This window comes from Pteropus medius, unplaced genomic scaffold (genome assembly GCF_902729225.1).
Source record: "Pteropus medius unplaced genomic scaffold, Ma_sr-lr_union100, whole genome shotgun sequence".
NCBI classification, from domain to species: domain Eukaryota; kingdom Metazoa; phylum Chordata; class Mammalia; order Chiroptera; family Pteropodidae; genus Pteropus; species Pteropus medius.
This window is the reverse complement of record NW_024351729.1, coordinates 3,208,720-3,223,100: the sequence shown is the minus strand read 5'-3', so window position 1 is coordinate 3,223,100 and position 14,381 is coordinate 3,208,720. Positions and strand designations below refer to the sequence as shown.

Here is a 14,381-nt window from a genome sequence, read left to right as displayed (position 1 = left end):
GAAGAAAGAGCGCAACCCTTACATTAACCTCCTTTTAAAGGGAGAACAGATAAATTGATGTCTAAATCACCAGCCACTGAAGGGAATATACAGACTTACAAAGTATCATATTTATATAATTTGAAATCTTTAAATTAATTATTATTGCATGAATAGCTATGTATAAACATCAGGATTACAAATACTCACTATGGTCCATACACATATTTGGTTGGGATATTATATTTCTATATCTCTACTTTTCTTAACATACTTAAATTTCATTTCTAAAATATGTCTATTGCATTACTAGAAGTGGTTATATATTCAGGTTTTCAATCAACTGGTTTACTTGGTTGGATTGACTATAAATTTGTTGACATATATTGATGATTCCTCATTTTCTTGCCCAGGGATTATTTCTTCTACTCATTTATTTTCAATCTCTCTACTTTCTTATTTGACAGTATCCCACAAATCGAGCACTCCAAGCTCATAAAGAATGGTATAAACTAATTAGCAAATTTTATAATGGAAACTATTCCCCTCCCACGTGATCACCCTGTCTGAATAATGAACTTTGTGAAAATATTCAGCTTTTACAACACTAAGGCAAGAAGCTCTTATTTGAACACGTAAACAAGCTCTTATTTCTTGGTCTTTAGTTCATAATTGTGAATATGGTACAAAACCATAAACAAACAGTATGGGACGAGAGACAGAGTTAAAAATAAAGAGCCTAAAAAAAGAATTTTGAGTTAAGAAAATTTTTGTTCATCTTTTGCAACTGACAGAAAGAAAAATCACCCTAATAAAAAATGCTGTGACTGAAATCTCAGTATATCACTGAAACGCAGGGAAGTTACAGAACATTACCCTGAATGCAGGTGTGCAGAAGCACTGAAGGATTACTAACAAACACTAAATAGAAAAGTTGAAAGTTTGTTATGGGGGAAAGATCTAAAAATAGGAGTGAAAATCAGTGCTGGTTCATTACACCAGCAGTGGGGCCAGCAAACCCCACTGCTAAAGTCACCTTTCAACGGTAGGTGCACAGTCTGACCACTCTAGCTTGTAGCCCCCCTGGTCATGGCACACAATGAGCCCAGTCTTCCTTATAGATTCATAATAACCACAGCCATCTCAAGATGCTTCTAAATACCATGGTTGCCCTGCTTCTGTTTTGGTCACGTATCCCGATATAGGATATTTCACTCAATGCTATCCAGTTCAGTTTTGGTGTTTGCTTACCGAAGGTGCAATTTACTACCAAAAACACCATGACAGGAAATTGCAAAGTAGCTTGGAAGAATGAGAGAAACCAAAATTCTGTATATGCTTAGTCCTTCCGTGGAAGTGGCTCATTCAGTTTAATGGCAATGATCAAAGTAGAAATAGTATAGTGCAAACAAAAGATCACCTATATAGGTAAAGAGATGCAGATATAGAACAAACAAATGATTTAAATGCCATCTCCAGTCTCTCCAGCATACTTATTGTAAGTCCTTTATTAATTTGGGTATGTAATTTGAAATCTTACCCATCACAACCATATATGTAAATATCCCTACACAGGAAAGCACTTAATATATTTAACAATTTATTTTAAACTGAAATGTTTTGCAGATGACACCTAGATCTTAAACTGTATATTTTACAGATCTGCTTAAACTTAAATAATACGTTTGTCTATTTTACTAACATTGAAGGTACATTTTTTTCTCTGGATGAATATACTCATCATTCATAACTGTCAGTAAAAATGATAAGGAATACACTACAATAAAAAAACTATACCCCTATGTGTAAATAATAGGAAACAATAAATTTCATGAAAATAGTAATTCATTTTCAATCTTTTATTATTGCTGACCAGTTGCTGTGGTGTTGAAGAGTACCTTTAAATCAACATCAAGAAAGTTATATTTTTCATTGTTTGGGCAAAAATTCATAGTATATCAGATCCCAGATTACAGAAGGGACTCACATAGGCAAAACTTTACATTATAAAATTAACATGTAAAGAATCAAAAGACTGCTTAAAGATGACATTACATATATGGAAGCAAAAGTATTTGGACTAACAAAGTTCAGAAAAATATTTCCATTTCTTATAGAAACACAAGAAAACAAATACACCTTGTTAATAACAAAGGAAAACACAAGTTTTTTTCTTTATCATAAGTTTAAATTTCACATAACATTGTTAACAGAGGCCAAATATGCATTAAGATATACTTACAGAAAATTCGGTATGTACCGTGTTAGTATCTACATAAGTGATTCTGAAATAACATTTGCTCTTTCAATAGCTTTATTTTGGCAATAAGAAAATGTATGGGTGCTAGTAAAATTCATGTTCACAGTAGATGAAAAAAGCCTGAAAGAATACATTTGTTGAAATTTGCATTTGGTTTTGGAAAACGTCTGTTTAACAATTCAATGCAGCCATATTTTAAATTTTAAGCTCCCACATTGAGAAAGTATCAAGATATTGCAGCGATTTACTTTTAGGGACATTATGCTGGGCTTTGAAGTTCAAAAATAGGACATTTCTTCCTGATTTATTTTATGATCAATGTACAGTCTCTACACAAGAAAAATTAAAGCTGTCTGACAACTCATAGACACATTATTGGCTGTTAAAGATGTAGGAAATTACATAAAAGCATGAAAAGCACTGGGTAATTTTGCAGTTTCATCTCTAAACACAATTGTAAAGATGTCTGTCTTTCAATTCTTTCTCTTTTTTTCTTCTGAAGCATGGCCTTTTAGTGCCTGCCCTTTAAAATATTTTTGCCTACTGTAGCTTTGCTTCTTAAAGTACTGGTTGATCTTACTGGGCTAAGAAGGTATTTACAGGGATGCTTGCTTTGTCTGTATTCACAGAGAATGCTAACAAATTAGAAGAAAGTGCCAGAGAACACCACATACCTTGCCCAGAACATTACAATGGCTTCTGCATGCACGGGAAGTGCGAACATTCTATCAATATGCAGGAGCCATCTTGCAGGTAATGCTTTCACTCTTTACCTCTTAAAATGTATAAACTAAAAATGTGGAAACCAAATTCTGGATGTTTACAGAGAATTGGATGGCATTCGGCCTGAATGGGTGATCAACAGCTAAACTTTTCTCTGACTCTCCTACATACACATGCACACACGCACCCACTAGGACACCACAAAATGTGTGTGCTTACACACCCAAGTACTATGTAACACATCATTATATATACTCTTCTAGTAGAATTTTAAATTATGCTTTGGGCATTACAGGCTCCTTAAAGACTCAGCCTCCTCTGTTTTATTCACGATTCTTCTCCACAGACATAGAACCACACTTGTAGGTGCTTAATAAATATTTCTCACCAAATGAGTGGATGAGGCCTTACTGTACATAACATGACATAGTTGCTTTGGAGAGGTCGTATTTTCCAAAGTCTTTTATGTCTTATAATAAATATCATCCATCTTTGTTTCGTTAGGCATACGTTCTTTTCTGTCGATCTGCTATCCACAAACCTTGTATAGTAAGATTATTAGCTATACTTCAACAGATTCAAACTCAGTTGAGACACAAAAAAATTGCTTATCTGGATTTAGTTAATAAATATGCATATCTGTTGAATATTCATGAATACAACATAATTATTTCAGAGATGGTAAAACCAAAGTGAAGAACAAATGTATTTTTATTAAGGGAATATACAAGTGACATATGATGAAATCGGTTGTGTATTGCTATACAGTGAAAGGAGTTCCACTCTCTCTTTCTTCTCATCTCTCTCTTCCCCTCTCTCTCCTCCTCCTTCATCCCTCTCTCCTCAAGAACTAGAACTGTCTTCCTTTCATGTTTTCCTTCAGTGAATACACTAGCACCTGCCTTCCAGTGAAGCCAAGCACAATGAACATAACTGAGAGGTTGTTCCTGCTGACTCGTCATCCTCAGCAGAGTTGTCATTATGAAACCCTTCTGATGCAGACAGGAAAGATCCCAGGATGTAGCTAGAAGAAACTCAAAGTGAAGTACTAAAATAGTGGCACAAAGTCAATGACAAGTCAATATCTATTCTTATTGTTTTTATGTGAACTGTTTTCTCATGGCATTTTCAGATGTCATTTTAACATAGAGATTGTCTACCTGAGCTTTCTGATGAGGGTTAAGTGAGAGGCAGCATTCATTCTCAGATGAATAGCACACAGGCTTTGCAGAACTACATCACCTACATCATAATTATATTTTTTTCTAGTGAAATTTAACTCTCTAACATAAGCGGTCAACTTTATGACTAGTAAATTAAAGAAATTAACTCTTGTACCTCTGGCCCTGACATTTTCAACATGTACTCTAACAGTAGCATAGAAAACGCTTTATCCAAAACTAAATAAATAAATAGCCTTGTTTTTTTATACCCATGTTATCATAAAGAAACCGTTTTTCAAGTAATCATACTGACTTTGGTTGATGAAATGACAAATTAAGTAAAATGTAAAGCTCACCTGAACAAAATATAGAATGAACAACAAGTAGTTGAGAATTCCTATCTACAAGTAGCATTTTTTTTAAAAAAAAAAAGGGAAACAAAAAGCCCTGTTTTTACAATGAAGACATGCTTATAGGCCAACTATAAAAATGAATTCAGCAGCTTCAGGTAACTGGACACTATAATTTCTTCCAGGTGTGATGCTGGTTATACTGGACAACACTGTGAAAAAAAGGACTACAGTGTACTATATGTTGTTCCCGGCCCTGTACGATTTCAGTACGTCTTAATCGCAGCTGTGATTGGAACGATTCAGATTGCTGTCATCTGTGTAGTGGTCCTGTGCATCACAAGGTCAGTAACTGTACTCGATGGCCACCCAAGTAAAGGGATATGTTGTTCCTCCTCATCTTAATCAGATCACTCTAATTACAAATCCCTTCATGGACTCTGCAACCATGAGTTCTCTGGAGTCCTATTTCTTCATCATAATAGCATTTGAATAGCCAAATGGAAAGGTGATTGATTTTCATGCTAAGGAGTACAAATTATTTTCCTTATTTTTGCATTATGATGAGGATTATTTATTTTCTAAGCAAAGGTCTTTCCCTCCCTTTAATGTGTAATGCCAATCTTTGTTTAAATATGCTCCTCTCTTTTAACTATAAAATGTCAGTCTTTATTCAAACTATTAACATACATTTTATATTACCAGTGTTTCCTTACTTACCTAGATCAGTATGCCAAATGAGATCAGAATAGATTTTATACAAGACCTAGAAGAGCATTACATTATGGCTGTCATTATTGGCACTTATATTTCCAAGTATAATTCTCAGATATAATCGTTTTTAATATATTTGATAAAAAACAAATACATTTTATTACAAAATTTAAAACAATAGGAGAAAAGTTATGTTATAGTACATGAAAATCTTTGCTATATGGGAACATGCAGCAAATATCAAAATAAACTTTTATATCAACCCCCCAGAATAATCAAATGGTAATTGTTTCTCAGGGAGCTAGGTTGAGAGAGAGATACAGAAATCTCATCCAGTTTCAACAGGAAAGAAAACCATAATTATTTAGTGATGTCTGACACTGCACTTAGGGTAAAGGAGTGGGGCCAGGAACTGACATTAGTGTGGAAATTTGTGGTGACCAAGAATTAGATTCTGAATTAAATGCATTATTTTTGTCCTATCTAACCAGAAACATTATTGAAAATACTTCTTTCTGCTCTAATTTCACTCTCCTTGAGAAAAAATTTCTAAGGAAGTTTTCAAAGTTTTTGCCAAATTCACAAGGCATTTAGAATTTTCTCTGTTCAGCTCTACAGTAAATCAGAATGTTTCCCAAAAAATTATTTTCAAAGAAGAAAAAAAAAAAGTAAGTAAGAAAAAAGTAAAAGAAAATATCATATCTTCAGAAAAGAAAGGCCATAATACATTTCAGTCTCAGTATTGTACCATCTTCTTTGAGAACAAGTGTGGCATTTGCTCTTGAAAAAGACAAAATATGGTTCACAAATCCTTGCCTGGCCTAAAGGCTTAAGGGAAGATCATTGACTTGGAGCTTTGCGGTGCTCTAAGCCAAGTTGAGTTCATCAACCCGACTCGCACGTTTAGATGCCAAGTGAGTCAATGGATTACATTAAAATAGATTCTAGGGAACATAAAGATGACTCAAGTAACCAAAATCACTGAGTGTAAAAGAAAAGATAGAAAAGAATTTAAAACACAGGAAACTGCATCATATTACTCTGAGGGTCTTTAGCCTTCTAATATCTAAGCAATATCAGCACATGAATAATAAAATTCATATTTAGTAGATCTAATTTCATAACAGTTAGATTTGCTACTTCATGTACTGACAAAAATGCAAAACTTTAAATACTTTAGCAGATGTTTTCAAGTCTGTAATTAATCATAGTTCTATTCCCATACGTAAATAAAACAACTAGAATACATAGAATCCTTAACCTCACCCGAAATTGTTTGTGTATATATTATGTGTCTGTATATATCATGTATGCGTATACATACACATATGCACACACATATACATTTAATAACATTATAAAGAAGGAACAATTATCCCATTTTTAAGATGGGGACTCTGAGGTATAAATTAACAAATTGCTGAGTGTATACAGCTGAGCAATAAGAGCTGAAATGGAAGGCTGCCTAATGTCAGAGACTGTTTACTTAACCACTGCTCAAACTGCTCCTTGGCTGGTCATGATATTGTACATTGTGATGCATAAGGCAGCCTATACTGAGCTCCAAATTAGAACAAGCCATTTTTTCAAAGCATATGGTCATTATCGTCCACGTTAAAACAGAACTTATCTTCTATTTACTTTTGAGAAAGAGAACTAGCACATGAGCTAATTAACATTATTGTAATGCATTTATAAATCTGTCCTAGGACATCCGAGCCTTCTAAAATCTTTCTAGGTGTCCTATTAGTTAATAAACCACACTGCTGCCAGTGTGGATTAATTTCACTTACTTGAAAACATTATGCCCCAAAACTAGACTTTCCCACTAAGCCATAAGCCTGCCCTTCCTGGCGACCTGGCCACACATGTCTGGCAAGACCTATTTCAGAATATTCAGTTACTAAAAGATTTACAAAATTAAACCAAACAGAAGTCCTCTCATACTCTTCAGTTTTAATCTCTTCATCACCTCTCCCTTCTTTCTTTTCTCCTTGCCCCATTTTTTTTCTAATGTCTAATATATATATTCTATTTTTCTAATATATATATATATAATATATATTTTATTCATATATTCTCTAATACCCCACAACTTATAAGATTTTTATGAACTTTATGTTGTTGTTCTTATTCGCATCGTGCAAACATTCTTTTATTACAGAGGTAAAGATACCAGATCAGAGCTTTTCAGATAATTTGACTATTAGCTATTTATAGACGTGAAATAATTGGTACCAATTTATGTGTTTAGCTTATACTATTAATGTACAAAAATGATATTTGGCTGAACCAAAATAATACCTATTTCATTACATATCAGATATTAACATCTGGCTCATTCTCTGGTTTGATGGAATTTAAACTTGTAGCATTGAAATGTCAATATATCATTCATCCTTAAGACATTTAAAATATAAAATAGTTAAAGACCTTTAAAGTGAGATTAGATGGACTCATGACTTGCTTGATTGCATTATGCTTAGTCATTCTTTGTACTTTAATGAGTAAGCAATTGAAGACTAGGTAAATGTATTGCTCTTCAAGCTGCCACCTCTGTTCTTCAGTTTTCCTCAACAGACGTTTAAGGATGACTGCAACACAGCTAGTACTAATAATAAATTCTTTCTTCTGAAATATTTTACTAACTTGCTTAATCTACGGCTTTTCTCTGTGATTGTAGGACCAAACTTTAGCTAACAGCAGTAGACTAAGATCTGTAAACTTTCCAACCTTCTAGGAAATGCCCCAGAAGCAACAGAATTCACAGACAGAAGCAAAATACAGGGCACTACAGTTCAGACAACACAACAAGAGCGTCCACGAGGTTAATCTAAAGGGAGCATGTTGCACAGTGGCCGGACTACCGAAAGCTTGGACTACACATACAGTATTATAGACAAAAGAATAAGAAAAGAGATCTACACATGTTGCCTTGCATTTGTGGTAATCTACACCAATGAAAACATGTACTACAGCTATATTTGATTATGTATGGATATATTTGAAATAGTATACATTGTCTTGATGTTTTTTCTGTAATGTAAATAAACTATTTATATCACACAATATAGTTTTTTCTTTCCCATGTATTTGTTATATATAATAAATACTCAGTGATGAGAAAGAATTGGCATTCTTAAATTTGCGATATCTCATAACTGTAAATATAATCAAGCTAGTACAATCTGTACAGGTACCAATATTTCATCTTTCTCCACATCTTGAGACAGAGCATTAGTTTATATAGGACTCAGTGTCTAGGTTTTGAGTGATGCCAAGATCAAGGGAAATGATGGTTATTGAAAAAGAGAAAAAATAATTTATATCAAGTGAGAATAAAATATTTCAGACCTTCAAATCATCTCTATTTCATCAACTTTCTTCCTTGGTCCTCTATTTTCATCCCCAGAGCAGAAAAATCTCTGGCATATAAATTAAATCAAAGAAGAAGGGAATGGAATGTGTTTTATAACTCATCCAGGAGAGGAAAAGAAGATATTGGTTTTTATTTGGAAGCATCTTAGAATCTCCCAGTTAAGCACACGTATCCGAAGCGTCCTGAACAAGTTACATATTAGGAATACACAGACCACAAAATCTATTCCATTTAGGTGAATGGAATCAACAACTGAGGGGAAAATGTAATAATATTATTAAATGTGAAATCCAAAAATCATGAATTCTCAGAAGCACCTTGCTATATTTATAGTATATAGTTCTTTTAAGAGAAGTTAAAATCACAACCAAATACTCATGAATAGCTTTATGACTAATACAGCACCATTGTTTGAAATGGAACTAAGATAAAGATAATATTTTATAAAACAGAAACATTTTAAGCATATTTATATAATAAGGTAAGAAAGATAATGAATCCCATAGCATCAGAAAGAGCTTAGTGAGAAGTTGATGAATTTTTGATCATACAAATAGGTAGGACCACTTCATTTGGAAAAAATTTAACTGTGAAAATTCTCAAAGAATAAAATGAAAATAACAAATCAAATAATTGCCTTTTATCATTTAGTTTTTCATAGCTTTCTGTGGCTAATATAATAAATCCAAATACAGCTCTCTTTGTCTCCTTCAAATAACCTCTACATGGCTAAAAGGAATGACACTCGTGTCAAATCAACACATTCTGAATATATAATATTCAGTGAAAAGTAAGGTTTTTAAAGTGATATTTAAGATATTTGCTAAAACAAAAAGTGACTAAATAGGATTTAGCATTCTATGAAAAACTTGGTTTTCTAGCTTAGTCATCACATAAAAAAGTGTGAATCTATTGGCATAACCATCACTCAGGTGTTTCCATAAATCAGCCCTATGCCTCTCGTATAAAACAAATTCCATTTAAACTTCTGCCTGGAATTTTAGTTTGGTTAACAGGTGCAGAAATGTAACTAGCCCTGATCTCCTTTGTAAGATAAAAGTTATGGCAAGTAAACCCTTCCTTCTAAACGAAGCCCAAAAATGCAACATCACAGAGCTTAGTAAAGCTTAAAAAGTAACAACAATTTTACTGACTTTTACTTGTAAGTATGAAATCACTTGCTTTGTTAAATATTGATACATTATTTTGCATGAATTTTTATTGAAGAATTACAAACCCAAGTGTTGAAAAAGTCCTTGGAGTTAATAATGCAACACATGCTTACCCACTTCATGAAAGAATCCCTTTTAAAAGATGCAATAACAAATCTTAAGTGAGCATATTCTATGTGCTAGGCACTATTCATGGTCCTAGAGAAATACAAATAAAACATAATTTCTACTATAAAGAAACTCACAATTAAGTCCTGACAGATAATTGCCCAGCCTCTATTTGCATGTGTCTTATAATTTGGAATTTCATTCTTGAACAATACTAATTTTGAGACCTTTTTTTCTCATATTGAGATGAAATTTACTTCTCTATGTTTTCTACCCATGCCAACAATTTTTCCTCTCTGGAGCAAAGGAATAATGAGTTATGTATTTTAAAATATTAGGATGGATATCATATTTTTCCACTCACCCATGGCCCTTTTGCAAGTGTTTCTTCTCCAGATGAAACATAATGTCCTTATCTGATCTTTATTTGATATAGTTTCCATATCCCCCTAGTATCTGTATCATCCTTCTTCAGAAAAACTCTACTTAGTCAAAATATTTAAGTGTAGATCTCAGAATTGCACAGTCTACCACACTTGTGGTCTGACCAGCACAGAATATAGTTGAACTTTGAGAAAGTAGATTAGACTGAGAACCATGATCTCTAAATTCAAGTCCTACTTGACTACAGATTCACTGTGGAATCATGACCAAGTCCTTTCACATCTCAAGTCTCAATTTCCTCATCACTTTTATCTCTGTAATTCCAAGATTTTAGATATTTAAAAACCAAGCACTATACTTCTATTATTGCTACCTAAGACCCCATTCACTATTTTTGTTACTTGTTCTCACCTTAAATTCAAAACTCTTTCTAAATAAACTACTGTTAAGCCATGTCATTCACTCATTCATTTATTTATTCAACCACTGATTTATTATATATTATGTATGTATCGAGGGCAACCAATTACCAACACCAAACTAAGCTATGAGAAGACAGAGAGAAATAAGGCAGAGTCCGGGCCTGAAAGGAACTTGCTATCAGACCATCCTGGTTCCTTGCATCAAAGATCTCACAGACTGAGAGGTAAATAAACGATTATAAAATATATAATAAAGGCTATGATAACGGTCAGTTCGGAGTGCTTGGGGACCCTATAGGGGAAATCTCCAGGCTGGGTAGATGTGTCTCTTCACAGTGAGATATACCAATTGACTTCATCGTTCTCCATCCAAACTCTGACTTCTTGCTTCTGAGATTTTATTCACTCCTCATGCTTTCTTCACACCCTTCTTTCCACAATACCTAGAGCAGATAACAGCTTAACAGTGAAACCTCCGTGACTCCCTTGGCAGTCTTCCTAATTCTGTTAGGGTACTTCTCATGTTATTTCTTAATTGTTCATGCAAATCTGTCTTTTCCTTGGCCTGGGAGCAAAGAGAAGGCAGGAAATTACTGCCTGCCAGTTGTTTCCATTTATTTCAACAAACATTTTTTGGGGTACCTACACCATATCAGACACTATTCCAGGTGCTATTATGTTAAAATGAAGCAGATAACAAGTCTCTGCTCTCAGGTTTACATTCTAGCAGAGGAGGTGGAGGTGAAGATTAATCAAACAATAAACAATAACAAGAACAGCGAAACTAGAAAGTTCTAAGTTCTAGTCAAAGAATTAAAAATAGAATGAAGTGATTCAAGGTGACTGGGAGGTTACTGGAGATTAAGTCTCTCCAAGGAGAGTGTAGCATTTAAAACTTGGCCTCTGAAGCATAATAGAAATGGGTCCAGTCTAAGCTCCACTTTACTATTTAACCTTGGGCAAGTTGTCTAATTTCTTTATGCCTCGTATTTAAAATGGAGAGAAAAATATCTTCACACATGGACTATGGCTATTATGAGGAATAAACAAGACAATCCATGTTGTGCTTAGAGCAATGGCATGCATAGAACAAACTTTTAATATATGGAAATTATTTTTAGGGATATAATATATATTTATTATAAAAGTAAATAAGAATAAGGCATATTTCATCAGTTAAATAAAGCATAGTGGGAATCATATGGTCAGAGTTAGAAGGACCCATCAATCATGCTTATTCAAAGGAGTGCTTCTCATACCTTTAGAGACGAGAGAGCTGGTTCTGGAAAAACATGGCAATATAGAGTTAAGAAATAATACAGCTCTTCTAATTTTTTTTTTCACATAGGTGCATTGGTATCATATCTGAACAAGAGGAAGGATCATTCTTTCATTTTAAAAGAGATCTATCCTGATAAAGCATATACCCTTAAACCTCTTGTGTGTTTCTAGGCACAGGATGACTGAGTCAATATTGCAGTGGCTTTGCAGAGCCAAATTCTTTACATTCATGAATCCTTGAGGAAAAGCCAGTACAGACTATGGAAATATGACGAAGATTATCTCAAAGTCATGTTAGACTCTCTACTAATGTTTATCTTCAGAAGCTACTTCCCTTTTCCAAAGTCATATAGCACCTGCACCAACTCTTACTGTTCCTCAATTATCGTAAATGCTTCACTTATATAATTAATCATCTGATTAATTAGTTATATAATATAAAAAGATTGTTTTGATGTCAATAACAAAAACCTTTTTATTGAATTAATTGATATCTTTATATGAGCATCCATATTATACTATTCGTTTTTATAACCAGTCCATAAATAAACAAATGAGTATGGCCCTTTGAAACCAACATCAGGAAGGTATGGATGAGGTGCAGCCTACCCAGCCTCACTTTAAGGCTCTTTTCCAGCCTCACTTTGGACAGAAATATACTTTACTGGTTCAACTGCTCTGGAAATGTGGTCTTGGTTAATATCTATCTCCGGTGACACTAAATGAGTCTTTTTAACTCAGATATTTTTACTTCTAACTTTTTAATTAATTTGCATTATTTCTCTTGCATCAGGTAAGAAGTGAAAAAAAATGCTTTCCTTTATTTTTCCAAACCAAATTTAACCAAACACAAGAACCTAACTCAAAGTTAATGAGATGTCTAAAATCAGGTATTATGGAGGAGAGAGAGACAAGGGAAGAGGGGAGAGGAGCAAGTCCTGGTCCTCCACTCCTAGTGATCTTACTGCTGTTGCTAAACCTGCCAGTCTTCCTGATCCATCAGAGGCACTCCTCCCACAGGAAGCTTAGGCACAGTGATCTCCTAAGGCAGCAGCTCATAGGCTCTACATAGTCGACCCATTCTGCAAGGTGCATTTTGAGGAAGCTCTGTGCCCTTCCTCTCTGGAGGCGGCTCCCCTTACTGGACTTCCTCATCTTCTCAAGATCCTAACCACCTTTTTCCTTTACCTCATGATGCCTCCATCCTCTGTTACAGCCTTTCTCTGCCACAATACAGCTTAACTCTCCCCCACAGAAATAGGCCTTGAAAACAAAGTTTTTATGAGTCTAGCTATGAGAACAAAGCACAGAGTGATGTCCCAAATCGACACCATAATACATCAAATTATTAATAAATATATTACATAAATAACACTTTTAACTAGTAGAATTAGAAAATATAGACAAGCCAGAAACATAAAATAATCCCACCACCAAAAGACAAACATCATGGTTATTTGCGTGTACCCTTTCAGATAATTTTTGTAAAATATATATTGAGGTTTTTATAAGGCAATAAAATACATTTTGATAAACTGAATTCTCCCTAAAGAACAAGCTAAAAAGTTTCATAGTCATTTAAGCATAATTTATCAAAATGCACACACATACAGTGTGGTTCTTATGTAAGTTTCAATCCCTCTCAGTCAGGAATCAGTGAAGCCTTCAAAGAGTTAAACTGAGGATCTCTAAATTACCCATTTGCATCTTTATGTTTCATTCCCCCATATCACCAATTTCCCACCATTTCCCATACTACTTGCAGGGGCCCTTCTGGTCTCAGAGCTTTTATACCACTTACAAGGTATTCTCAGTCTTGCAGTCTGCAAATACCTCAAATTTACCCATATAGCATGGGGACATCATCAACAGAGTTTCTCCTTAAATTGTCCCTGTGCCTAACTGATATCTATCTAGATCTCAGAATGCTAAAACAGCTTTACCCTCCAATCACCATGAAGATGTTTTGTTTCTCTTTTTACTCTGTGGAGGCCTCTCTCTGAAGCTTGGACTAGAAAAGGGTTTGGCCATTTAATCATCACATGCCCACAATGTACTTGTGCCAATGCTGCCATTCCTACAACATTTGCACGGTGCTCATCTGAGTTGACTTGTTTCTCAAACTAGTACTCTCCTTCCCTGCCTTACATGGCATGAGTAAAAAGCCATTCATTGACACTAATGGAGGCATTTGATTTAGTTCAGAACAAGGAGTTAGTACAACTAGTGTCACATTAAATAACAATAGCAATGACATTAAAAGATGTACTTATTTTTACTTTTATTCAAGATGTATCACTTGACTATATTAAAAAGTACTTAAACCACTTTCAAACTTGAACACAACATAAAATTGAATAATTAAAAATAATATAAGAATATTATATTACTTAAATAAAGGAATGCACAAATAGCTGCTACCCATCACCTGAGCTGAAGTTTGTGT

General features: G+C 34.1%; 1 protein-coding gene across 1 annotated transcript in view; it reads left to right on the top strand.

Moving 5' to 3' along the window:
* Nucleotides 1-8,550, top strand: part of TMEFF2 (transmembrane protein with EGF like and two follistatin like domains 2) — a 214,401-nt gene extending 205,851 nt beyond the window's left edge. Inside the window, exons 8-10 of the mRNA XM_039844298.1 lie at nt 2,869-2,992; nt 4,661-4,819; nt 7,930-8,550. Of these exons, the coding sequence (XP_039700232.1) occupies nt 2,869-2,992; nt 4,661-4,819; nt 7,930-8,026 (380 nt within the window). The 3' untranslated portion in view covers nt 8,027-8,550. The remainder of the gene's footprint in view (nt 1-2,868; nt 2,993-4,660; nt 4,820-7,929) is intronic.
* The last annotated feature ends 5,831 nt before the right edge of the window (nt 8,551-14,381 follow it).